The sequence below is a fragment of the Tetrao urogallus genome (assembly GCF_951394365.1).
Source record: "Tetrao urogallus genome assembly, chromosome: 1".
NCBI classification, from domain to species: Eukaryota; Metazoa; Chordata; class Aves; order Galliformes; family Phasianidae; genus Tetrao; species Tetrao urogallus.
The window spans coordinates 140,758,463-140,785,425 of record NC_136813.1 but is presented as its reverse complement, the minus strand read 5'-3'; the positions used below and the strand labels follow the sequence as shown (position 1 = coordinate 140,785,425).

At 42.1% G+C, this 26,963-nt stretch overlaps 1 protein-coding gene across 1 annotated transcript in view; it reads right to left on the bottom strand.

Moving 5' to 3' along the window:
* Positions 1-10,217: 10,217 nt before the first annotated feature.
* The window catches only part of RIC8B (RIC8 guanine nucleotide exchange factor B), a gene marked incomplete at both ends in the record, with an annotated part of 32,664 nt that continues 15,918 nt past the window's right edge, over positions 10,218-26,963 (bottom strand). The window contains 7 exons of the mRNA XM_079547102.1: positions 10,218-10,329; positions 16,727-16,846; positions 18,557-18,701; positions 18,852-18,996; positions 21,429-21,524; positions 21,851-22,004; positions 26,295-26,389. Of these exons, the coding sequence (XP_079403228.1) occupies positions 10,218-10,329; positions 16,727-16,846; positions 18,557-18,701; positions 18,852-18,996; positions 21,429-21,524; positions 21,851-22,004; positions 26,295-26,389 (867 nt within the window). The remainder of the gene's footprint in view (positions 10,330-16,726; positions 16,847-18,556; positions 18,702-18,851; positions 18,997-21,428; positions 21,525-21,850; positions 22,005-26,294; positions 26,390-26,963) is intronic.

The window sequence follows — 26,963 nt, the reverse complement described above, 5'->3', positions numbered from 1 at the left end:
CATTTTGGACCCTGCTCTCCATGGCTATTTGCCTGGCAGTGGCTCAAGCTTGGACTGAGCTCCCAACCACCTCAGCCCCCTTGCTGCTCACCAACACGGGGTGGCCGTGGCCTTCACGACACTGCCAAACATGTGTGAAACCAGCCAGCAGGTTTAGAGAGGGCACAGGGAAAGCAAGGAGATGTGCGTACCTGCACGGAGTGGAGGTCTGACTGGAAGGGACAAGACGATTATCAAAGAAATCCAGCTGCAAGATTGCCCAGGGAGCACTGCAGGTGGGCTATGCACTCACAAGGGAAGAAGCCAAAACCCAACTGAGGCTCTGATGTACTCTGGGGAAGTCCCTTTGCACAGTCCCTCTGTTCATGCCCACAAGAACCAAGCAAAGCCGCTTCCTATACACCTGCACCCAGCTGCTGATAGTACCTAAGAAGGTGCCATCTTGGCTTCAAGCCTGACCTGCATTAAGGTATTCATTAGTTTCTTTTTCGTGAGGATCTTCTGGTGTTTCATGAAGGCTAAGCTCACACTTGAACCTATCCCTCCCCTCTTTCTGCCTCCTTTAGTTAAATCTGAGGTGACCCGATACCTCTGAGACATCAACAGCTGGTAGAGGGAGGCCACCAGGGACCTTTACAGTGTGAGGAACAGGGGTACTGCACACTGGGCAGGCTGAAAACAAGACAAGCAGCACAGTCTCATGAAAAACCATGAAAAGGCATTAACAATTAACACAGCACCACGAGAAAACACGAACCATTAAAACTGACAGACCAAGTGAAGGACAATGTGAAGGGCCCCAAATGAAAAAAATATTACAAGCAAGAGGTAACATTTGGCCTCTGCTGCTTAGGAATTTTTTGTTTAAAAAGAGTAGTGGAGACACTGCCTAAAAAGTTTAACATGAAGACCTGCAGGCAACTGGTGCAAAGCACAGATGTTCTGGGATCCTGCAAGTCCTCATAACATGGATAATACCAATGGTGGCAGCAGGGCTTACTGCCCAGACTTAAAGGTGAGACAACCAACTGAAGAGCTCTGGGTGACAGCAAGCCCACCAGACCCCACAATCTATCTCTTCAGTACCCAACTGTGCACATAAAATACTGTTTTTTGTTCTGTAGCTACACTAAAGGAGTTACATACCTTCTTCCTACAGATGTATACGGTGGCAGTCAGCCCCTGGCTCTTGGTGGTTCCTGAGGTCTCCAGACCCCTACTGAACAGTCTGTGAATGGTAATTAAACAAAGCAAGGCTATGAGCTCAACAGCCGTTATCCTGGGCTTGCACCTCCCCTGGAAAATTGTGGTGGTCTGGAAGTCAGAAATTACAGAAAACATCTGTGCTGGCCCCAGCGCAAGCCTCCCCTCAGCCTTCCCCTGAGCTGCTCAGCAGCATGACTGTAAATTGTCCCACTGGGCTTTCCAGGCCTCAACAGCCCCGTGAGGTATGGGCACTGAAGCCGTCCATGGTCATGATCTTGCCAGCAATGTACAGAGGGGATCATCTCCTCGCAGCTGACTGTGCTTCCCTACATCCCCCATGCAGGGATTAGGGAGCTGCTGCATAACTCATCGGCCTTGGCCATTACACACCATCTCTGGGCTATCTCCAGCACTGTTGTTTTCCAAAGCATGGATATAGATGGGCCACAGGTCTTCAGGGAACCTCTTGGACATTGTCCTTTGGATAATATTCTCTAACAGCTGTTACTGTGCAGACACTACTGAGATACCTACAGTCAAGCTACAAGCACTGCACCAAATTTACCACTACTTTTTCTCCTAATGTCACATTTTACTCAAGCAGGAGCCTGGAGTCTACTCAGCATCAGAGAAATCAGTGCATGGGTGAGCAGCTCTTTCTGGCCTTATCACAGAATGACTTGGGTTGAAAGGGACCTTAAAGTCCAGCCAGTTCCACCCCCCTGACATGGGCAGAGTTGCCACCCACCAGGTCAGGCTTCCCAGGGCCCCATCAAACAGAGCCTTGGGCACCTCCAAGGATGGTCTTGGGAACAACTTCCCTTCCCTTCCCTTCCCTTCCCTTCCCTTCCCTTCCCTTCCCTTCCCTTCCCTTCCCTTCCCTTCCCTTCCCTTCCCTTCCCTTCCCTTCCCTTCCCTTCCCTTCCCTTCCCTTCCCTTCCCTTCCCTTCCCTTCCCTTCCCTTCCCTTCCCTTCCCTTCCCTTCCCTTCCCTTCCCTTCCCTTCCCTTCCCTTCCCTTCCCTTCCCTTCCCTTCCCTTCCCTTCCCTTCCCCATTGGCCACACCAAATTCCACTATCTTGAAAAGAAAAACAAATCCAAATTGCTCATCCCACAGACACACCCTCTGGGAGGTACTGATGTCTGCTGGTGCAAGGGTTTTACCAAGAGAAATCTAGTGGGAATAGTAAAAATTACAGCCTTTTAAAACTCTCCCAGACAATTACAGAAGGAAATGAGAATGTTATGTGCCATTTTAACGTCCTGTTGTTCTAGTAAAAAATTGACATGATTGCTTTATTTAATTCCAGGATTTTTTTTTCTGATTTCCTGATTTCATCTTGTCTTTGCTTATTTTTCCTTCCTCCCATTCTTAGAGAATTTGCAGAGGTTAGGAAGAACACACACATAAAAAGACCTTGGAAACTGAGAAAACAAATAACCCTGTTTCTCATTTGATTACCTTTTCTAGATTTATTCTTTTTCTTAATGGGAACTACCAACCAGGTAAAAAAAAAGGCAATGAATGATAGAAAAATAAAAGGAGGACTGAAATGGCAGAATTACAAATTTCAAATAGAAGAGAAGAAGGTTCTTGATAGCAGGAAACTCCACTCCATACTACATGTACTCTCCAACTATATGGAAGAAGAGATTAGATTCATAGAACCAATGAGGTTGGGAAAGACCAACTTTAGATCTTAGAAGATCGCCTGGTCCAATGGCCAGCCCACCCCCACCATGCCCACTGACCACGTCCCTCAGTGCCACATCCACACGGTTCTGGAACACCTCCAGGGTCGGTGAGTGCACCACCTCCCTGGGCAGCCTGTGCCACTGCAGCACCGCTCTTCCTGAGAAGAATTTTTTCCAAATATCCAACCTGAACATCTCCTGGTGCAACTTAAGGCCTCTTGTCCTACTGCTGTTACCTGGGAGAAGAGGCTGACTCCCACAGGTTATCTGCATGCTGACCAGCTCTCCTGGCCTTACCTACTGCCAAGACTTCTCCAGAAAATCTCTTTCCAGGCCCAAAAGAAGTAGGAGGTGTCTGGATGCCAGGTTCTCCTCAGGAGGCTGCAGGAACTGCAGCAGCACATACTCTCTGTGTGCCTCTGGGAAACACCGGATGTATCTGCAAACAGGTCACCCTGGTGGGTTTCTCTATCTCAGACATGGATACCATGTCTACACCCAGACATGGAAGGAAATCCTCCCTCAGGCCCCTCTTCCTGTTTACGCAGACCACGCACCCCAAACTTCACAAGGATCACTAGAAATGGGACACAGGGGATGCAGAGCAGGAGGAGAGCTCGACCCCCAAAGGAGCGACCATCATCAGCGCCTTGCAGGCTGTTGTGTCCCTGTCTTATTTATCTGTTATGAATAATTACCGCTCTCCTCTCCTCTCTCCTCCAGCCCAGGCACAAAGCAGCCCACTCCCCCAAAAGGCAGCGGCATATAAAAGTTTGTTGTTGCATCTCTATTAAACTGTACACTCTCCGCCCACTGGCGATAATGCACTTCAGATAATTCGTTGACGCAATATATTTTCCAGGATAGGCTTTTGTTTTCTTGCTTGGCTGCTCACCCTCTTTCTGTGGTCAGTTTTGCTCATTTCTCTTGTAAGCTGTCTAGAGGCAGAGAAAAGGCTTTCAGTTTTAAGCAGTTTCCTTTTCAGGCTCCCTTTATTGAATTCCAACCTCCATTTTTTTTTTTTTTTTTTTTAAGCATAGGGACATCATTTATCTTGGACTTTAAGTTGCAGGGGCCTTCAAGGGGCTTCTTTTTTTCTTTCCCAGCTGCATTTGTTGACACACAGTCAATCTGTTTTTTGCCTTCGTTCCCCCTCTTCCCCCCAGCAGGCCATAAAGTATCGACAGCTGTGCCCTTTATTAGCATAGCCATTTTAAGCACAACAAGGGGGAAGAGACTAAATATATTACAGCCATTACCTCTGTCAAAAAGTGACAATTTTAAAACATTTTAGCTTTTCACTGGGAAAGCCGGCAGCACAAAAGAAAGTGCTATAATTTTATTGTAAATGCTTTTTAAATATGGGTCACTTGGCCATCACCAATGGAAAGGATGGAAAAGTTCAAAGCTTGAGAACAGTTCAGGCAGATAGCAGAATTTTTTTTTAAGCCTTGTCTTTAAAATATGCTAATGGGGGCAAAAATACAGCAGTGAGAAGCATGCAAAATAAGATCTCGTTCCTGGTGGTTTTGTTTTCCCTGTAGCTCTGTTCATGCTTTTCCCATCTACTTATAAGTGTGTTTTACAACTCGGACGGGAATTATTCCACATCAACAGGGTGTTATGAACGTTTGGGGACTGAGAAAACAGGAGAGAACATGGGCAGCCACCGCTCTTCACAGGAACTAAAAAATAAACAAACGCTTGTTTTCTCAAATGGCTGTAGAAGCATGATGTTCAGCACTGTCATTAACTGGACAAAGGCATCTCTGGAGTATAAAATAACCCCTAATCCTTAGAATTCCAGTAGCTTAGGCTCAGGCTTGTATTCTGAAATACACCCTTAGGTTTGCAGGGTTTTGCACGGCAGAAACTTGTATTTGTAAGTTCCCAGAATTAGGAATTATCCTTTTTGGATAGAGCAGGACTAATGCCCACACCCAGCATCCGTTAGCAGCTCTAAAAGGTGAAAGAAGGCTTACAGATGCCCTGAAGCACGTGGATCCAGGCTGCTTTTGTTTGAATTTGTAATGGGTTTATCAGGCCTAGAGAAAGGGGCAATCTCAGCAGGGTTTATTTTACACAGCATCGCCTTCCTCTCCCTTTCAGACATCTGGAGAGAACTTGTACGCCTTTTCTCTCTCTTATCTGTACCTCCATAATTACAATTTCACTTTGCTTCTTGCATCTCAGAACACGTGCAAAACTTGGCTTACAATGAGGCAAGTTGTTAAACAGGCTCCCTTCTCCAAAGGATCTACTTAAGCAAAAGCCCCTAAAATCCTGCACAGACATGCGGTATCAGCATTAAGATGAACCATCCACGTCACAGCAGCTCCCAGAGGCCCATATCCCACTGCACGAGCACTCTCCAAATTTGCCAGAGAGCAAGCAAGCATCCTGTTCTGGAAGTGTGCACTCCACTGCAAAGGGGAAGCAGGAAGGAATGCTCACCACCCATCTTCTGGCAACCAATTTAGCAGCTAAATGTAACCAGCTGGTCTCCCCAGGCTCCCTCTGTAGTCAAGGGAGGGAAAGCAAAGCTCCTGCAGAGGGTTATTCAGTGCACCCAAATTAGCCTAACTCTGAATTGTCCTCTCTCTCATCCGTGACTGCAGAAGGAGTTTGAAGAGGCTGCCCGGGTAATTTAGCCAGCTAAGTTGGGTGGTCTGAATAATTCCTTCCCTACCAACCTCTTAAAGCCCGCCTAGGTACCCCACAGAGATCGGCATGCTGGTGAAGGGGCATCAGCAATTCAGTGCCTGCCCTCACGCCTGCTCTAGAGAAAGCTGAGGTGCTCCATCAGCGCTGCTGGATGCTGAAGCTCCCAGCTGTGCTGGGGAGTGGGCCTGAGCTACGTGATATCAGGTGCTGCTGATGGACCGGCTGTGGCCACGGTCTGCTTTTGGGGCTTCCCGCCTCCCAGGTCAACCTGCTGGCCTTAGATCTAGGCAGACCATGTAAACATCCCACCACAAAGGCCCTTGGAAGTGCTTCATGGTGGGGTCAAAAGCAAGAACCAGTGCTGTAGAGACACTGCTGCCCTACCTTCTTCCTGGCTGCAGGCGGGAGAGGGGCTGTGCAGCTTGTGGGGCCACTGGAGGGCCTGCCCTGCCCTCAGGTTGCTGCCTGGTATCACGGCGGGACCCCAGCCTGCCCCCACCCACTGCCTGGCACCACGCAGGGTCCCGGCCTGCTGGGCCTTGCACCAGAGCCAGTCTGCGACCCTAAGTTCAGTCAGCTGAGCACAGGCTGCCAAGCCAGAAGGACATCTCTTCCTCCCACCAGGCCCACTCTGAGATGCACCTCTGTACCATCACTAAATCATCATTTTTACATATTTGTCCAGAGAAGAATCCTGGGCCACTGGCTGTTTAACTTGCTGCTCATCAAAGACCTGTAAAGTCTGGCTTTTAGCTGTTTGAACAGCCTCTTTACAGCCGGCCTGATTAAGGTGCAAGGCTTTATGAGCTGTTCTGCAGCAGTATGGTGGAGGACAGTGTTGTGGAATGCTCCTTCAGGAGATTTGGGTTCTCATGTCCTTTCGTTTTCGGACCGGGATGCTTGGCAACCAACTGCTATGACAGCATGTTTCACTGCAATGTACTCTTCCTTAAAGCCGTTGCAGAACACAGATTTTTCACACTATTAGAGGAAAATTGGTGCTTGAAGGACTAGAAGAGAACTGTACTACAGCCCAGTTGCTGTCCCCACACCTTTTTTTGGTGAAAAAGTACACATGCAAGGACTGAAAAACCTATTTTGGCCATGCATATATATAGAAATGTGTATTTGAAACATCCAAAGTTCTGGTAGTTTTCTCACAACATATTTGAAAAGACTGTAAGCATCCTCTTTTTCCTGAAAACCATGTTTGTGGCACATAAAATTTCAGTTAGTGGTAGGAATACCTGCCAGGAAGTTTTCATTAACATTTCAACGAATAAGGCCGAGTTGTTTTGCAAAAGAACAAAGCATTCTGACAAATTCCAGCAATTTCCTATCATCTTTTGTTTCATAACTCTATTTAAGAGGAAACAAAGAAAAGCAAAACTTCCAAATCATTGGTGAGCCTTAATGAGAACCGCGTTATTTCTGAGTGTTGGCGCCAAGAAGAAGATGGAAGAGCAAGTTTTTGTGTCTGGGCTGGCCTGTGAAGGGCTTCTTGAGAGTGGAGGGTACCTGCATTGCTGGTGAAACCCACTAAATCCTTTACAGTCACCACCAGAGAATCAAATGACATTTTATTCATGAGTTCCTTTTTCTGCTCACAGTTACTACTTGACCTTAAAGACAAAGAAAGGTCCCAGACTTGACTTTGGTGGCTTTTGTAACATTAGGTTCATTCGTGTTCAAGAAATGTTCGGAGTGTTAAGAAACGTTTAGATGTTGTACTGAGGGACATGGTTTAGTGGGAAATACTAGTGATAGGTGGATGGTTGAACTGGAGGATCTTGGAGGTCTTTTCCAACCTTGGTGATTCTGTGATTCTCACTCAAAAACATGAGTTTATATAATCAAATACAGTTTTCCTCATATTGCTCTGAGCAACCTGATTGAGCTGCAGGTGTCTCTGCTCTCTGCACAGAAGTTGGATTAGATGGCCTTTAAAGGTCCCTTCCTTGAGTCTGCGCCTCTATATGAGACAGAATAGTTCAATGCATTCCTCAAACCCCCGTGTAGGGACTCTGAAGGACTACCGCTGGAAGAGCAGCAAGCTTCTGACCTGTTCTAGGCACTGACGTGCTGCAGCAGATTGCTATGGGCACTACTGGAAAGGACTTGAGACATTCACCCCAGTGCAGCCCTATAGCCTGGCAACTGGATGGAACCTCAAGAGAGGGAGTTCCCAAGTCTCTAAGTACCACTGAACTTTGACAGCTCCTGCTCGTGGGCTCTGCACTCACTGCAATGATGGGCTGGGAGCCAGGCTGCAGGGCTACGGCAGCAGAAGTGCGGCAGTGCATCGAGGGAACAAGAGGGAAAATGGGGCAGGTGCAAAAGGACAGTCCAACACCTTCGACTCCATGGAACAGGATCCAGTTTAGAAATACAGCTCATATAGAGGCATCCTCACTACAGGCAGCAAAATTGCACAGTTGGGCTGCAGCACACAGGCAGAACATTCAATACTTGGACTTCATGTTTTCTTCTTAATGAAAAACCTGATACAAGCATGTGTTTTTCAAGACAAACTGAACAGAAGAACTGCTTAGTGCATCTACTGCTGCACTGTTCAAAATGCCAGGAGCCAGATCACAAAAGGCTCTTGCTGTATCATTTACAGCAAGGTCCCTGGAGCAGATACTATTTCTTTCAGCTGTTTGCATAAGCATACACTGCAACATGTGGCAATGAACTGAAATTTAGCTTGTTTTCTTGCTCTGTACTTATCCCTCTATGGCAACCTGTACCAAAGCTTATTACTAGAATAGCTCCTCCAGCCCCATGAACCAACAGCTGGTACCACGAAAGGACTGAAATCTCCATTAGCAGACATAGGTAAGTTTCACCCTTCAGCCAAAGGTCACAAAACACTTTGCACCTGCAGTGCCACTTAATGTTTGTCTGAGGGGCTGAGCTGAGAGAAGGCAGGGGATGACGCAAACCCCAAAATTTCATACTTGAGAACAAACTTAGGTGCTGCTAAGCATGTTTTCTGCTTGTGAACAATTCCCTGTTTTGGATTCTAGGTACGCAGACATGATTACAGTGTTAGAAATGCTGTATTTGGTTCTACTTTAGGTATTGCTTCCTCCTTAAAATATGAGGGAACTGCAGCTGGCTTTCTTTTCCCTATGGAAAATGTGATACTCCATGTGGATACAGCAGACAACACAACCCAAGTCAAGTCGTAAAACATCAATTATTATAACATTCAGAAAGATGCCAGTGTTTACAAATATACAGAATTAGTGACAATAGTCCCTTTTAACGAAAGGAAAATGGAGAGGTCTAGCTATGGTCACATAGCTTTCCTTGGGAAAAAACTGCTGAGAAGACGGCAGTGTGCTGGTTCAGTTCTTCTGGAAAGATAAGTAGATCTGTGGAAGCTCCTCATATGGGAAAACAAAACCTGGTTTTGGCTTCATACAAACTCCTTCCTTCAAGAGGCCTTTGAAAACCGCCTTCTTTAGTGCAGGGTACCAGCATCAAGTTGAAGGAAACAAACACTGGAAAAACCTTCATCAGCTTCCCGGAGGTTCTCAGGAATACAACGTACACATTTCTGAGCGAAAAGAAGGAATTACCAACTGAAATATAGATTATTCTTCAGAAAATTCCTACCAGGAGAAACATGCCAAGAAAGAAACCAAGCAGGCAAAGAAGCAACAACAGTGCAGCACAACTACAACTTTAATCTTTATCTTTAAAGAGTACACAGTTGAAAATTACACTTTCTTCTCCTTCCCACCTTTCCATTCTCTATCCCATCATTTCCTAATCTTCCCTTAAAAAGGGAACTATTTCTTTCTTAGTAGTTTGACTTCCCTTCAAGTGAAGCGCTCCCATTAGGCCCCAATTCCATAAAACACTCACACATAGACTTCTCTTCACTCTGCTCCTATTCACAGCAACATTTAAGTGTATATACTTGAATGCTGTTTTGAATAGGGATGTTTTTATTTAACCAGAGCGGGGGGGTGGTGGTGCAGTTGTAATACTTGTGTGGTCTTAGCATGGAGGGGGGAGGACAAACAACATACATCATCTTGTTCCCAATTTAAAGGCAGTTTTAGCAGCAGTCAGTGACTGACACATGGGTAAAATCTTAAGCAGCAGCTTAAACACAGACGTGTGTAGTGGTAGGAAATCCCACGACATGTAAAAGGAGAAGCTCTGAAGTCACTGCTGAATGCCAGCTAAAGCAGCTTTGCAAGGTCAGTCCGACTTCTAAGTTTTCCTTCTGATGCTCCTAATGCCATTAAGCAAATTTGCTTCTTTAATTAGAATTATACAAAGGCAAAAAGGAAGACAATACAAAAATGTATAAATGGGAAAGCCTACAGACTTTGGAAAACAGGATTCTGGAAAATTAAAATGTTTACACTTCATTTTTTGTTGTAGGCTTTCACTTTTTTATCCCTTTGAAATACATTTAGTCCTAAATTAATAAAGATCAAACGAATACGCGTTCTTTAAACAGACATCATAAAAATGCAGACATTACACCACAGGATCCATCATTTAAATATCCCAATAATTGAACAGTTAAAGTGACGCTGGCTAACGTGAGGATAAAATGCTCTGATAAAAAGATGCCGTGGCTCTAAGGAAAATGCGGATTAGGGAATCAAGAGCGAAGCAGGTGATGCTTTAGTCTGAATCTGAACTGTCTTGCTTATTGGTATGGTACTGGCTGGCTGCTTCTTCCAAAGGAGCCATTGTGCCATCCGGCCGCACTCCCATTGGCTTTATAAGCTCATCTCTGTAAGAGATAGAAAAAAAGAATATGCATTAGCATATGTACACATATCAATTCACATGCGTATAATACAATCGCATACAGTATATGCTTTAGTACATAATAAGCCTTTAAAAGGAAGTTATTTCTGCTGAAGCCTTCTGTTTTGAAGGAAGAGGAACAAAAAACCTTCCAAAATAGGTGGGAGGGGAAGAGTGGGACAGATAAAGACCTCATTCATGTAGGCCAAACCTCCTTAGCCAATTAAAGACACCATGAAAAGTCAGTGCCTAATAGGCTCAAGGCAAGGAGCAGGTTCACCGTTTCAAATACACAAACTAGCTTTTCTTCTGAGAGTTCCCGGCCAGCCATTCCCACCTAAAATTTCACCTGCTGTTCTGGCCAATATATGCACATGCAATTAAAATAAAGATGTGATGCACATTGCTCTTGCAGCAGGAAATAACTCGGTGAAGAGAGCAGACTGCCTACACCACTACACTGCTACGAGGGGTGTGTAAGTACTTGTTGATTCATTTTAAAAAGCTGACTGATTCTAATACTACTGCCTTTGTTTGCGGCAGTTTAATTACAGGATTGACAGCCATTTTAATCTCTTCAAAGCTCTAAAGGCCTCTCAAAGCTAATCCAATTATATCTACTCCACAAGCTACAGCCTCATCTAAGAGATGATTAATTATTGATTAAGCCAATCAAAAAGTATTAGCAAAGATTTATTTAATCCTTACTTTTTATCACCTCATTGATATGTGGATTATAGCAAAACCTGCGAGGGCATAGATAACGTTTTGATTTTCTCCTGGAGGAAAAATAAAAAGGGGGGGGAGGGAGGGAGGAGAACACCTCAAAATATTCAGGAGTCACCTTAAATAAAGGAGCGGAGGTTTGATGTGAGGTTTGATGTCAATTCACCCCTCACTTAAAAGGCAGGCCAGTAAAACTCAGGCGATTTAACACAGTGTATGCCTTTCCCCTGCTCCCTCCGGGCCACGGACACTAAAACCACACCACTCAGTGGGGAGGACAAAAGCATTTCACTGGCTCTCTGCTGGTCTGCACTACTACCTTGGCTGAAAAGAAGGGACAGAAATTGGTTGTACGCAGCTGGCAACCTAACCTTAACACAAGAATAGAAACAGCAGGGAAGGGAACATCTGAATTACATGGCATGCATAAGCTAGATACAGTACAGCAAAGCAGTAGTTGAAATCTCCAAGAGTCCTTTTTGCTCAGGAAAAGGAATCCATCTATTTGCACAGATGTGGCCATCAGATACTGCAGCGCTAAGCTCACAAATCCCACTGCCTGCCGTACCTCAAATCATGAGAAAGTGGCCCTGAAGAACCCGTCTGGTTTGGCCAGCCATGTCTGGATGGGCAGCCAGGAGTCAGGGAAGGACATCCATTAGAACCATACCCTAATCCATCTCTAAACAGACATCTAAACAGAGCCGGCCTGCTGTACTCAGGACTGAAAACTCCTCGTCCTCTAGTAGTACAGGCTTTAGCATGCAGATTCTACCCAAATCGCTTCTCATGCCCCCTAAGCTGAGGGGATCCTAAATTTCAGTTTTAAAAAACACAACGCTTAGGTTGCAACATTCAGCACTGCTGCAGTAGTCATGGAACCATGCCCTTTATTAGCCATTTACCATTTGCTGTTGGTAATGGCCAGCAAAGGATCAAAGGTGCACTTCAGAAAAAGGGACCCAAGAGGAATATTCCTGGTCAGAACAGTATTCTACTGAAGGACACAGCGATGGGCTTAAGAATGAAAACCACTTGGAGAACATGGGCCAGTTTTGCATAATCCCACAGCAGCTTTGATGTAACTTTCTAGTGTCAATGCTGATAAGCAAAGGGAAAGCTGGAGAGCAAGTATCCACACAAATGACACAGTGTAGAGGGATGAACACCTAACTTTGTTTCTTGTCTGCAATGTTTTTGATGTAGAACACATGCCGACTAAACTAGTTTTCTGATCGCAATACAGCTTAGGGACTGGTGGTTACAAGCTGTGAGATAGCTTCACAAACCTCAGAGAAATACAAGCAAGTCTTCTCATCCCTTAATCCTCGATCTCCCCAGACAGAGATACTTCTATCTGTCAACACTGTCAAGAAGTCTTACCTCACCTCTTGTCAACATTGAAGACACAGAGACCTTTCTCTGTACCTCACCTTCACAATTCACTTTTACATTACACTACAAATGCTCCACAACATAATACAAACTTTTTTCTCTCCCCAAGAATTGTCTGTGGAGATGCTGAATACCAGATGCATCGGTTGAGACATGCAGTTGTTGGCTTACTGGTGTTTTTTTTGGTGTGTCTGTTTTGAGGATAAGCACATGGAGTTTTCAATGACAGCGTAATGCAGAAGTCTGAAACATGCAGTGCACTTGTGCATTTTTCATGATACTCTCAGCTCACCTGTACTCATTTCAGAGGGCACCATTATGAACTGTACCATGCTGTATTTGAGTTCTGATCCTCCTCTCCAGGCTCAGTATGAGCTGGGCTGAGCTCAGATTTCGTAATATAACAAGGATGTTTATCAATTACCTTTCTGTGCCTGCACAAGCTTCCTGCTTTGCAAGTCCTTCAACAGGATGAAAGACGGTTGTTAAAGTTTGCTATTCTTTTTTCTGTATTAGTAGGCTGAACTCCATACACACTTTCTCAGACAAGGAAGGAAAACCGAACTATATGAAGAGAGAGATATACTGGGCCACCACAAGAAGAGATAGGGATTAATTGTTCAGAGCAGAAGGCAGGGACCGACCAATTTTTTTTTCCTAACCACAAACTAGACCTAAAGTAGTGTAAAACATGACATTCTTTCCCTGGCTAAGATTTGACTGCAGGCTCTGAACAATGCACAAGACTACATGAGCTGACCCTCACCTGGTACAAATCACCTCAGCTCCACCAACCTCAGCAAGCTTCCCCTTTAGCACTGGCTGCTTAGAGACCTCAACTGAGCTCTGCAACACGGAGCAGCTGAGGATCTGTTTGCTGTTTGAGGTGAAATACAAGCAGTACAGTTATCCCATAAAACTGGCACATACACTCTCCGAAGTAATTTCATTACTTAAGACATTTTCGTAGGGCAAGAGAGATCACCTCACCCCAGCAGGTGGCAGCATGAATACTTCTGCATCCACAAGTCCTATCCAAGTACACAACAGGAATATTTTACACATTTGAACATCCTTATGTGACCTCCAATGCACTCAAATAGCCCTTCTTGCAAGATTCATTTTTCTAACGCAAACAAAGCGCTCTATTCAAGTATACTTAGAAACGCACCATAATTAAACAGTTGGTAAAATGCATTCTCTTCTTCCACTTGCAGATCTCCTAAGAGTCCCTTCAAATATATCTATACAAGGTCTAGCTTCCTGCTTGCCATTTAGCTTGATAACGACTCAAAAATCATTCCTTGTTTTGCAGGGTAACTCTTTCTTGTCTGCTCTGCGTACTATAGGGCAGTATTGACACATGGAATTAATGATGGTGTCTGTAATGAAATAGCCATCACCAGCCTGCTCCTTTGATAAAATGGCATGGAAGGGACCTATTCACCTCCTTATAATTGAGTACCACATAATAGTTCCGATCCTTTCATGTAAAACATTATTTTGTTCTATGATTAGAATGGAGAAGAAAAAAAAATATCTATGTAACGTTGCTTTCTTCATTCATCCTATGATTAATTTTGTGTTTTTAATGAGTATGGTTGCTTATTTAGGCAGGTTCTCTTGCTTGTTTTGTTGACTTCTGTTGAATGTACAACAAAACCCAGGCTGTGATAATTGGGGACCATTTCATCAGCAAAAGGATTCTTGCTATTAATACAAGGTTGGCTTGGAAAAACCATCCTGACATTTTAAATTAGTCAATTAATATACAATTCTACCTACCATTTATAATAGAAAAAAATGTTAGCATATTTCTTCAGACATTTTAATTAACAGAGACTATTTCCAATAGTCTATGATATAAACAGACAGAATACCATACAACAATGACTTAAGTTGGGTATCTTTGATGTTTTGTAAAGGAAATAAATAATAAAGGTTGAGTTAAATCTGTTTGCAGACTTGGAGATGTGCACCACAGGTAGAAGACACACTGATTTACAGCTACCCAACAACTCCCAGCAAGCTACCACCTATTTCTTACCACAGGCAAAGCCCATGAAGTTACTTTAGGGCCAAGTTCAGGCATTCGGCGACCTACCTGAGTAACATCTACATCTTCCAAGTGCTGCAGCAGAAAGCATTAGTGAGGGTGAAAATCTTGATAATTTGTACATATTTAATACTTTCAAAAAGTAACTGCATCCAGCCAAATCTGAGCAAACATTTAGTCTCCATATAAGCTTTTGTAGAACCTGAGCCAGTGTTAGTTTGGGCAGAGTAAATGGGTGCACAAGCAATCTTCAGCTTTTCTCCATACCTGTTGATAAAACTAGGTGATAATTTGCAATTTAGCCTTATTGAGGGTCAATTACTTCATGAACAAGCCTAAGTACCAGCAACGTAACAGAAAACAAAAGCCTTGGAAACATGACCTGAAACAATCAAAAGCGTGGAACAATTTAATAGCACCTCAAAGCAATTTCAATTCTTCAGTGCTGATGATCAACATTAATGAGAAATTTGGAGAGCAGAAACCCACTGGCACCTTATGGAACAAGGGCAAAAACACCACTTTATTACTTCCAATAAACCCACACCAAAGGGTACACTGTAAAAACAGATAGCAGCCACTAATGACAGGCCATATATTTGCAGTGATGTACTGCTGTTTTGCAAATTCGTTTTTTTGAGGAGCTCAATCTATCTCTCAGGTAGCTTTTCAAAAATAATAAAAGCCAGACTGCCTTCACTACCCTCAGTCAAAAGGGGAAAAGAGTTTGTCAGTCCTTCAACTGTTTTCCATACCTTTCTCTAGTAAAACAGGCTATCACAGCACCTACAGTGGGGTCGCATCAACAAAACTGCCCTACAGTAAAAACCAATCAAACAAACAGCAGAAAGAGTTGCAGCCCTGAAGATTGTGCAGTTCCAGTACTATAGAAGGAACTGCAGGTGGATGTAATGAGACATAAAAGCCCAAGGTAACAGCAAAGCTACTAGCCAAGAGAGTAAGGAGCAACACCAGGCACCAGCTGCTTGTCAGTTTTTAGCAGGCAACACAGCAGGTGTCTCCAGCCCTCCAAACTGAAAAGGCTCTTAGGCTACAGTAATGCCATTTGGACTTCTTGTGCAACTACTAGAGTGACAGCAACTGACTTGTCTTCAGTTTTTCTTTCTCTCCATCTTCCCTTTAAAGAAAAAAAAGCTGTAGACCATTTAGACATTTTATTATGCTATTCCTAACGCTCAGCATCTTAATTCTCTCCTCATGTAGCAGCCATTTGGTTTTACATAATAGTTTAACTAGAATTACATGTGCATTCTGTTTTCTTCTCTTTATTAAGAAGACCATAAACTTATGACACTTGCTTCCCATACAAATAACCTGGACAAAGTATTCAAGTATCCAATTATTTCACCGAATCAGTTGTCTCCAGTTCCTTCCCTGCTCACACTCTGGTTTATACTTCAGTCTCTGCCAGCTAATAGGAAATCCAGAACCACCCCCAGGATTTGCTGTTTTTTGCTGTTTCCACAATCCTTAGCAGACAGGTAAAAACATTTAATTGGCTGGAACATCTCTCAAAATAACTTTTTATTTGAATATTCACCGACTCTACAAATCACAAACGTTTCTATCTTCAGGTTCATCCTCTCGTTTGAAAAATGATTCACTTACAAATTTACCTAAATCTACAGCTCACATACCACACCAGTTTATTTTATGGCATTACCATATCCATCTAGAACAAATGATAAAGCCTCCTTTGTAACCCAATCTGCATTTACTCTAAGTCCCTATGAATTCTTAATTGTATCTTCCCTTTTACTTGCTCTAATAGATAACTAATTTCTTCTGCTGACAGCTGTTTCCATGCAGTAATTGTTCTTCAGATCAGCAGCAAGACATAAATATTTACCATCAGATCCTGCTTGGGGTAAACAAGTATACCTGTCTCGTGCTTTCTCATACATCAAAATGAGAAATTCATTTAATTATTCATCAGCCTACCCATTTAGTAAGCAGGTTCCATCAACACCTGATTCTGTCCAACCCTATCCCAAAGGGGTTTCCTTTGAGGTCCTGTAAAACATCACTCTTTCCTTTGAAGTATTAAACATTTTTCTCTGCAGCAAAATTGGCTCTAATTCTGCAGAGTAGGTTACAGCACTATTTGAAGCTGCAGACTTCAGTAAAGAGCAAAGAACAGGGATGTAAAGCGTCTCCATCAAATGCAGCTAAAATACAATACCTGGAAAGTTTATCAAACATGTTGACAAGCTTCATAGCTTCATATTCTTTTTGTTCTTCTGTCATTTCATCCATTGGATTAGGCATGGGTTCTTCCAAGTGACCAGTGATAAGGTTAATGCTGGAGGTGGAAAGATAAAATAGTTACATTGCTAATAAAAGTGTATGTAAATTGTCTGTCTTTTTAAGAGGAGGAAAGAGCAACTCTCAGACACCACTGAGACTAATGCTGTCTGAACTGCATGTGAAAGCTCTTACTATAGCCAACCTACACACTGATCTGTAGTTTTTTCCTGTGACTCACAATACAGCTTCCTGTTGATGCACTGTATAATTCCATGTTCACTACTCTAGTACTGCACATTCCACTAGTACTTGTTATGCTCTAAACCATACAATAGTTTGAGAGCAAGGTAATAACGCTGCTAACGATAATGTTATCAGTAATAATGACACACAGGGGGAGCAAATAACAGACATGTGATTGCAATTAATCTTCTACAGGCTTGATTTTAAGAACACACACCAAAAAGGAAAATTTCTTATTCAGGAAGAAGCGCTGAATTAGGTTTCCTTCTCATGATCATTTTTGCTCAAAACAAATTAGTATTACACTGTGAATTTACAATCTCAGTTATTTTCACTGTTAAACCAAGTGAATGGTGATGCGGAGATGGTGAGAAACAAAAGCAGAGAATTAGTTTTAAAGCACATTTTCAGGAAAAATTATCATTGCAAATAGCTTGACCACAAACAAAAACTACACAAAAAACCAAATGCAACTGATGCTTTGTCCTGAACATTTCATTTAAGTGCTACCTTTTAACTAAACAGATGTCATAGTTTTACTTCTGTGCATACAGCTGGATATGAATCATAGAATCATGGAATGGCCTGGGTTGAAAAGGACCACAATGATCATTGAGTTTCAACCCCCCTGCTATGTGCAGGGTCACCAACCAGCAGACCAGGCTGCCCAGAGCCACATCCAGCCTGGCCTTGAATGCCTCCAGGGATGGGGCATCCACAGCCTCCTTGGGCAACCTGTTCCAGTGCATCACCACCCTCTGGGTGAAAAACTTCCTCCTAATATCTAACCTAAACCTCCCCTGTCTCTGTTTAAGACCATTCCCTTTTGTCCTATCACTATCCACCCTCGTAAACAGCCATTCCCCCTCCTGTTTATGAGCTCCCTTCTGAAAGAGCAGAGACAAAAAAGGAAGAAAATATCATAAAGTGCAGAAATAAATCTGCTCTGCAAAACTTTTCTGCCCTGCTTTGTTACTCTGAAAGAGTATTGTCTCTTACACCTTCCCTTATTCTATCCTATTTGTAGAGTCTCCTTCTCCGGAGATGTTCAAGACCTGCCTGGATGCCTACCTGTGCTACCTGCTGTAGGGAACCTGCTTTGGCAGGGGGGTTGGACTCAATCTCTGGAGGTCCTTTCCAACCCCTACAATTCTGTGATTCTCATTTAACAAGTTTAGATTTTAAGGTAGCATTTAGATGGACAACACACGTATTCTGAACCTCTAAGAGTGTTCTTAGGCCATCCACAAACATTTTGAACTGTTTCTTTATGACAAGCATTTCATTTTTATGTAGCTCCACCTACCGAAATTAAATCATTATCAGAGAGGGTATTTTTTCTTTGGAGCCACCCAACTGTATTCTGTTCCTCAGTAATTCAACCATGAGGCCAAGAAGAGACAGTACTCCATGTAAGCACATGTAATTCAACAGCCGGCCATTTTGTAAAAGGGGAAACAGAAAATTATGTCAAAACATCTTGACTGCAAGAAGAAATGCAGAATTGAAACCAATACCATACTTTGGCTTTGCAGATTTGTATTCTTCCGTATCTGTATCTTCATCATCCGAGTACCAATGATCTCCTCTTCCCCCTGCTAACAGGCCCCGTGCTGCCAATAATCCTGCTGCGTTACCGTAGCCTGTATATTTTAACAAGCTGTCAACTGCAAAGAGTGATACAAAAGATTATTCAGCTTAGAATCAGCTACAGAACAAAAAGCATATAGTTCTGCCACAATCAAGAGTTATAGCGAGAGGCAAACATTACAGCACGACTTCATGTAAAAGGGAGAAGAAAAAAAATAAATGCATACCTCTCTCTTTACAAAGAACAAAAAGAAATTCTGCTGCAATTTGCTTTACTCCAAGGTCAACATGTGTCATGAGGCGCACAAGCTTGTTTCTCACTGTTGTGCCAACTTCTGGACGACTCGATACGTCTCTTAGTGGAGGCAGTACCTAGCAGCATTAAAAATAAGAGAACAGCAACATAGAATGCATGGAAATACTTAGCCAATCCTTGCAGAAACACTGTAAAGAGAACAAGAAAATATTGCAGTTCCGCTGCTTTAAAGAAGGGACCAATATCAACCCAGCTGTGTTTACATGCACTAGCAATGACTCTTGCTTCATCACACATTCAGTCCTTCTGGTCTGCCATCCTGGGCAAACGCATACTGAACCTCAAGCACACATCTGGGAAAGGACAGCTATCAGCAGTTTAAAAGCACAAATGTCTGTTCCAAAATAGTTGGTTACAGGCAACAGCAACCTTATGTTCTTAGATTCTTGTGTTTTGTTCAAGTTTCTGGCAAAAACATTAATAACAGCTTAGTGAAACCCACCTTAATAGGATGCATAATTTGTACAGAACAGTAAGTATACTTACAGTGAAAAAGCAGGAAAGTAAGTCATACTGCAAGTTCTCACAAAAATTTCAGAAACTGTCTTCATGTGTAAAAAAGGAAATTCATCCTTCTCCCAGATAACATCCTTAGAAAGCTGAAGCTCGCTTTCAAAAAGATTTTGGAGAAAACACTTTTTAAACATAACCTAAAACGCACTGTTTTCTCATTATATATCATTAGTATTGTTAACTTTAACCCTCCAGAAAGCCAGGAGGTGCCTGAAATGTTTGGCTGGGCAACCTAACTTCAGCCTGTCTTTTTCTGTACATTCAAACTCAAACCCAGATTATGATCATTATTTTGCATTCACAGGACATGACATGACCTGCAAACAAACCTAAGCCATAACACCAATTATTTAGTAGTTTGAAGACTCCTGAAAGAATTATGGATCACCCACATTTTACTAGCTAAGGAAACCAAGCCTGTCGCTAATTGCCATTAAGAATTGCAGGTTCTTCGTTTTCTAGGTGTTTAACATAAAACATTGTGTTCTGTGCAAATTTATTGCACAGTTACTGAAATCAGACTCACTGGGAGCTGATACTGACATGCTATGTATTGACTACTTTGAGAAGGACAGGCCTGTTGTTTTTCTTTTTTTCCAATCTAAGCACTCACATAACTTGCAAACACTTTGTCCCTGCTTACTTTCCCCATGGGGAAAGTACCATGGCTGCCATTTCCCAATGTGCTGTAAGAATGAATTCATGTTTTCAGAATAGTTGAATGCTAATACTGTGATGAGTTCCACAGGACAGTCCAGGAGGAAATTAATCTTCAGATGAGAATTTGAATAGTGCACACTAAATAAAGCCTAAGGCCAACACTCAAACCATTCAAAATATCAAACATCTGGTCATGTAGTTAGCAGCACCCATCCATTTCCTGCATTATGAGGCAGTGTTCCTGTGGGAAGAGCAACCAGTTGCATCCTGACACCTAGATGCTGAGATGCAGTAAAAACACTTTCTAACTTTGGAATATTTGGCTCTGCAATTTTTTTAAAACAAATTTAACAGATGAGAAGGAGTATTCCAGGAAAGAACTGCTGCAAACAAAATATTTAAACAAAAATGGGTTTCAAAACACTGTCTGGTGAAAGAAGTGGGCAATATATGCAAAATATGCTCACTGCCATTACAGATCCTATTTGTGAATTCAGGCACAGCTTTGATCTGGGAGTGGCATTTAAGATGCAAACCAAAAAGCATCACAGGTTAGGAAAAACACATCCCTCAGCTGCTCTCATCTGTCCCTTCCTTCCTCATGTTTTAAAGTTTTCTCTCTTCAACTTCAGGAAAAGCAGCAAATAAAACCCCCAAACCCACCACACTCAACCATTACGTGATCGTTTAATCTTTAACCGTAGTGCGGGAATCATTTTTCCCTCAGAAGAATCTCTCAGGGTCTGCACTGTATTCAACAGCTCTTTGAAGAGACCTTTAAGTGATAAAGGACGACATTCTACTCCAATGGAACAGCAGATCCAGGCTTGGTTCACAAGTTTCAGTTCCCAAAACTCCTGTCTGCTGAGTCAAATTAAAGCTCAAGCAGAAGTGACCAAGATGTCCGTAGTCTCACTGGCTTTCATACAGCTTGATAAAGTTTGTTCATCTGCACTGAAGTATTTCTGACAAGCTGGATGTAAGGGGTCAGACATTACTGGGCTTTTTTCCAACCACAGTGACCCCCCCTACCACAGCTTTACAATATCTCCAATATTATTTAACAGCTCACAGCATTTATTGTGGAACTTAGGCTATACTATCTCTTGATTTACACGACTCTGGAAAAATATTTCTATAGCTGACAGCTGTGAGAGACATAATGGAAAAAATAAATACCGGAGAGAGAACTTTCTGGGTAATTTAATAGGAAACCATCCATGCTTTGAAGGTATCAGTGCACTGCACTGATGTACAAATCTAAGAACGTTTGTTATTAGTTTCATATCCGAATTTAGATGACTATTCTACATACCTGAGCTTTGATAAACTTCCTGATATTCCTATGAGTTCGGCAGCATTCTGTTAATAAACTGAGAACTGGAGTCAGACCTTCTCTATAGCTGCTTCCCTAAAATAAAAACAAATAAAAAAACATTTTTAACGTGCATTTCAAATCCTATGAACTTTACAAAAAAGCCCTGTGATGATCAAATCATGAACTTCACACAGATATAAACAAAGAGCCAAATGCTCATGGTTCTAAAAACACAAGCATGCTTCAAGTATTCACAGGAATTTGCTCTCAATTTCGAAATGTTTCACAACCTAGAATCAAGCAAGGACATCCATGTTTTTCCTAAGGCTGCCTGAAAAGATTCTTACAAACATTACAGACATCCACTTTTTAATTTAATAAAAGAAGCCACATTTGACAGAAACCTTCACAGACCATACCTTGTCGATTCTCTTCTCCATGAAATCCAATAAAATCTGGATTGCTCTCATATTCATACCATTGTATTTTATATCTGTTTCCTCCTGGGATGACGGATTAATAAGGACATCCAAGCAAGAAACGGGAATATTGCTTAAGAGGTTGATTGCATTGCTGAAACAGATTGTTAGAATTTGTTATTTATTTGAAAGAAAGAAGCAAAGGCAGCACAACTTACCATACTGTTTGTTTGACTGCAACAACAACAACAAAAGGCCCTGCAACTGAAGCAATGCTTTGTTTTCTATTCTCTGCATTTTAAAGAAGGTGGCACCCATTATGCCTGAGCTAGCTTCAGAATGAGCACGGAAAAAGAATGACCAAAGCTCCAGAAGCAATAGAGCAGCAGTGCAGCATTACCTCTAGCCTCCACAGAATCACATCCCTAGGATAAGTCACAGCCACCAGCACTACTTTCCAGCAGCTGAGCCAGCAGGGGGAACTCTCACATTGACTTGCAGGGCTCAGAGCTTTTTCCTCCTTGAAACTGAAAAGATTTTACAATCTGGCCATGTCCTGTCATTATTCTGACAAAAATATGCCATGGAAATCTACTTCTCCCTCCGTATATCAGTGGAGTATGGTGGTAATTTCTCAGTTTCCTTGGAATGCTTTCACTTTTCCTCAGCTCTTAGTATGTAGGAAATACAGGAGGCTTTAACACTTCAAAAAGCTCAGGCTTACTTACCAAACACTGACGTGCAGTAACTGGCAGCTTTTGCAATCCACAAAGTGGAGTACAATGTGGAACTTACTTTGCAAGGAACTTAAGGAACTCTGTTACATATCCTTTGAGTTTGCTTTCTATCCTGTTCTCATTACACAGACCACAATTTGTACTCTTCCTGAAGCAGGCTAAATGACACAGATGCAGCAAAACTTAGAACTGTCTTTATTTAATGCCCAACTGCAATTCGAAACGGACGTATTTAAAAATACTACAGAATGATGTGGTTTTAGGTAAGCAGGCCTAAAAGCTATCAAAAGACCTATGGGTAAACGATGTTCCAAAGAGTGTCTGAGAATTCCAAGAGTGGAGAAACTTCAGTTAATGCTTTTACATAGAAGCTGCACTCCGTTTTTACGTTATTCATACAATTCTAACAAAGGTTTAACGTCAGAAAGCAAAACAGCAATGACACGAGAGGATTTCTAACAAATGTGCTGCTTGGAGTCTGATCAGGCTCCACGCTGTTACCTCCCTTCTGTTCTTCTAATAACTGAATTTCAGACGACTTGCTCTTTTGGAAGAAGTTATTCTCATTCCTGTTTAAGACGTCTTCTACATTACAGAAGTCGCTCCTCTCCAGTATTTCAGGAGTAGTTAGAAGCAAAGCAGACTGAAATTCAACAAATATTTGGTGGCTTTCATCCTTTCATCAAAAGTTCTCTTTTTAACCAGTTCCTTATTAAACAACCAAGTTCTCAAACACCTACAAAATTAATTTTCTGGATCACTGTGCCTGAGCTATTCTTTTCAATAAATGAAGCCCAGCTTTCTGATCTTTGTCACTTCACTGACAGTTTTATTTGTGGTAGAGGAGTGTATGAAATTCTCCAGCTACCAGGAAGTCAGTGACTATGCACAGATCTGCACAATAGTGTTTGCATTCCTACTCCAGGGGGTAGAAATACTGCGTATATTACTCTCCCCTTTTTGGCTTCCCAGAGATCATTAATCACTGGGACATGACATCCACCCACTCATGCTCCCAGCCCCCTCCTGATATGCAAATTCAGAAGCAAAGGCCTATTTAGAGCTGCAGAATGCCTTGATTAAAGCCTTGTTAGTGGGCAAAAACGGCACTCGCTCTAATATGTGGTGCTGTAAGCTGTTCATATTCAAACGTTCAGTAATGACGTGACAGAACCACAATAATGACAACAATAGCAGGTACTAAATTAGTTAAGGGATTTTTTGTAGGTAGCTTCTGCTTATTTCTTAGGAAAATAAGTCAAACCAACAATCAGTACAACACAGTTAAGGGCATGTATCCAATACCTGATGCTTGTATAAAATAAATCCTCAGCTTGGACACTCTGAGCACAAGAACTCATGCAACACACTGTAACAGGCCCTCCAAACCCTTCAGCTGCACATCTTACATTCTGCAGGTTTTCAGACTTACAGAAGTGAACAGGAACTCCAGGTAATACGCCTCCTGATACTGCATTCTGCATTCAAGTCTGTTTATTTATTTATTTATTATTTATTATTCAAGTCTGCTTCATTCCATTACTAATGACACTTTAGTAACTGTGTTACTGCTGGCTGGGATGCAGACGGGGAAGCTGAACTCTTTCTGACTCTCACCTCAGTGCAGCAATAAGGACCCCATGGTCAGAGCCCAGCCTATTTAGCAGCCCAACTGACTCAGCCTGCTTTCCTATGCTGGCTATAGACAGCTAACACAGGTTTATCCATGTATTGCAGAAGCTTCAATCGGGAATGAAAGATTTCCTCGGCTTATTACAACAGGGGATTGAAGTGAGATACCCAACTCCCTGAGATCTTCTGGGTCATAACTTCTGACTGTACCTCTTCTGTTCCAGAACTGCCCTGTGATGAATGTTGGGGGTAGAAAAGCATCCTAAGTTATTCAGCTTATACTGCAGCATGTAGCGTTCCAAGGCAAAATTTAGGCTCTGCAGATGAGCTGAGATATTTGAATCACAAAGTTCCAAATGTGTGCTGTGCTACTCTAACACATTTAAAAAAAAAAAACAAAAACAAACAACCTTGAGCATGTCATAAATCAAGATCAAATATTACAGGCAGCAGTGCTCCACTTGCACTCTTTCTTCTATCAACCTGAGCTGAACAAAATTGGCTAACAGAGGGAAAAAGTTGTATTCCCAGCACAGCAGAAAAAGGCCAATGCAGTGGTATGCTGAATTTTACGGAGAAAGGGAGACAACAGAAGGAATAAGGCAGTGATTCATCCTCCCTCCTTCTGCTTCCCCTCCTCAGAACTGGGGGGAATTCTTGCCTTGATCTGGCACCTCCATAAGGAGGGATGTTCCATGTAAGTAGCATATCTACAAAACATATTCCTTCTGGCTGAAAAAAAGCAAAAAAAAAAAAAAAAGACAGAAATCACACTAATACTACATTTTGTCCATTGCTGCTTACCTCTATCTATAAAGCCCTCTTTGGTCCTGATCCACAGGTGTCTACAAGGGGTAAACACACAAGGGCTTTCATAATACGCATCCTTTTGCAACAGTGCAAGGTAATTAAATTTTACAAGGGTGATATTTTACAGAGTAATTAGTCCAGGAATGCAAGACTGGCCAAGGAAATATGGCATTTTTCTTTTTTTCACAAGAGCAGCATCCACTGTACGATAATTCATCAAACTATCAGGCAATCGTTGGGAACTTTACAAGCTGAAGCGATAAAGATCTCTATCTTCCAGTAGCTGTGGAACTTACACAGATCTGTTCAATCTTCCCAGCAGTGGGAATTTCAGACCCATCAGTCTTTGCTTAAGAAGGATGAGAAAGCAAAAAAAAAAACAAAAACAAACCACCATAAGCAGCAGCACAGAGAAAACACTGACTGCCTTTTAGGACACACTCAGCACTAACTCCAGTCATGGCAACTACTGCAGCAGTCTCCTAAATTATTCCAAATCAGCCTGCAAAAACTGAGAATGGCTCTGATGTGGGATTTTAGCGCTTGCCTACTAAGACTGTTGATCTCTAAGAGCTTTCCAAGATTTCAGTAAAGCTCATTTAACTCTTTCAAGACCGCTGGGTGTGAAAAGCTGCACCCTTCTTGCTGGATACTGCAGGTTCATAAAAGGATCATCAAAAGATCTTGCACTTAGATAAACTGATGCCTCAGACAAAGAAAACTGCAAAACAGGTTTTTATTGCCCAAGCTATCGTGGCATAGTGTCTGATGCTCCTGTATTTGCTCAGCTCTTTGAATAACTCAATTTGATTAAAAACAAAAATGTCATGGGAAAAGACTACTAACTCTGAACAGAGAAGAATCACCAGACATCAGCAAAACACTGAGTTTCAACTGAGTTATTGGAGGTAAATATGAAGAAAGCAATTGGGTGTGGGACTGACAAGAAACACACCCAGAACTGCAAGATGACTTAATTGGAACAAATAGTTATGAAGAAATTGATACTGGTACTACTTATACTCTTGAACTACTGGAGATAAAAGTATCAATGTGTTACTTCCACTGCGTATCAAAATTGCAGAAATTACATACAAAAACCTCACAATTTTCCATCAACTTCTATGCAAAACAACAAGAGTTGCATTCCACCATAAAATTACAGTTTTCACTGGTTCTCAGATTCCCACTTTAGATATCAGTGAAAGCGACTTATTTATTTTGTGGTAATAACATAAGTAGATTGTCTCTGCAATTTTACCAACCTGTGCAACTCTTCAGTTTTGTCTTCAGTGGGGCCCGTGGTTAATAAGCAGTACCGAAGGATGGCAGCCATGTAACGAAATTGATGAGATTCATTCTATATAAATATAAATTATGAAGATATTTTTTCATTTTGAAGATTGCAAGTGAGGTTTTCAGGTCACTAGAATAATAAAAATTAAAAATGGAAAATACCTATTAGATCACAACATCCATCCCTATCAATACAAGGACTTCACCTTAGAGTTCACTTGAACACTTAATGTAGTGTACTTTCATATGCTGGCCTTTCAACAAATGAAGCCTTTTAACAAGCAAGGGCATCTTCTTCCAGCCAAATGAGTCCTCGCTAATAGAAAACCCCGTTAGAACTATTTGCCCAATTCCATACAATTATTCCTAACATAACATTCCTATCTTCTTCTCTGTTTACACCCAGGACTGATGTCTCTTCATCAGTTTAGATTACATATGTTCTTTGCTCGTCTCATTCTCACTCAGTGCTTTTGCTGCCAACAGTTTCATTCTCCCACCCAATGTTTCCTTTCTTATTTCACTTGCTTCTGTTCCCTTGACATTTTTCTACACTTCCTTAATAACTTCTCTACACTCAGCAACCTTATTTGCCCTACTTTTCCTCTCTTCAAACAGCACTTCCTTCCAGTCTTTCA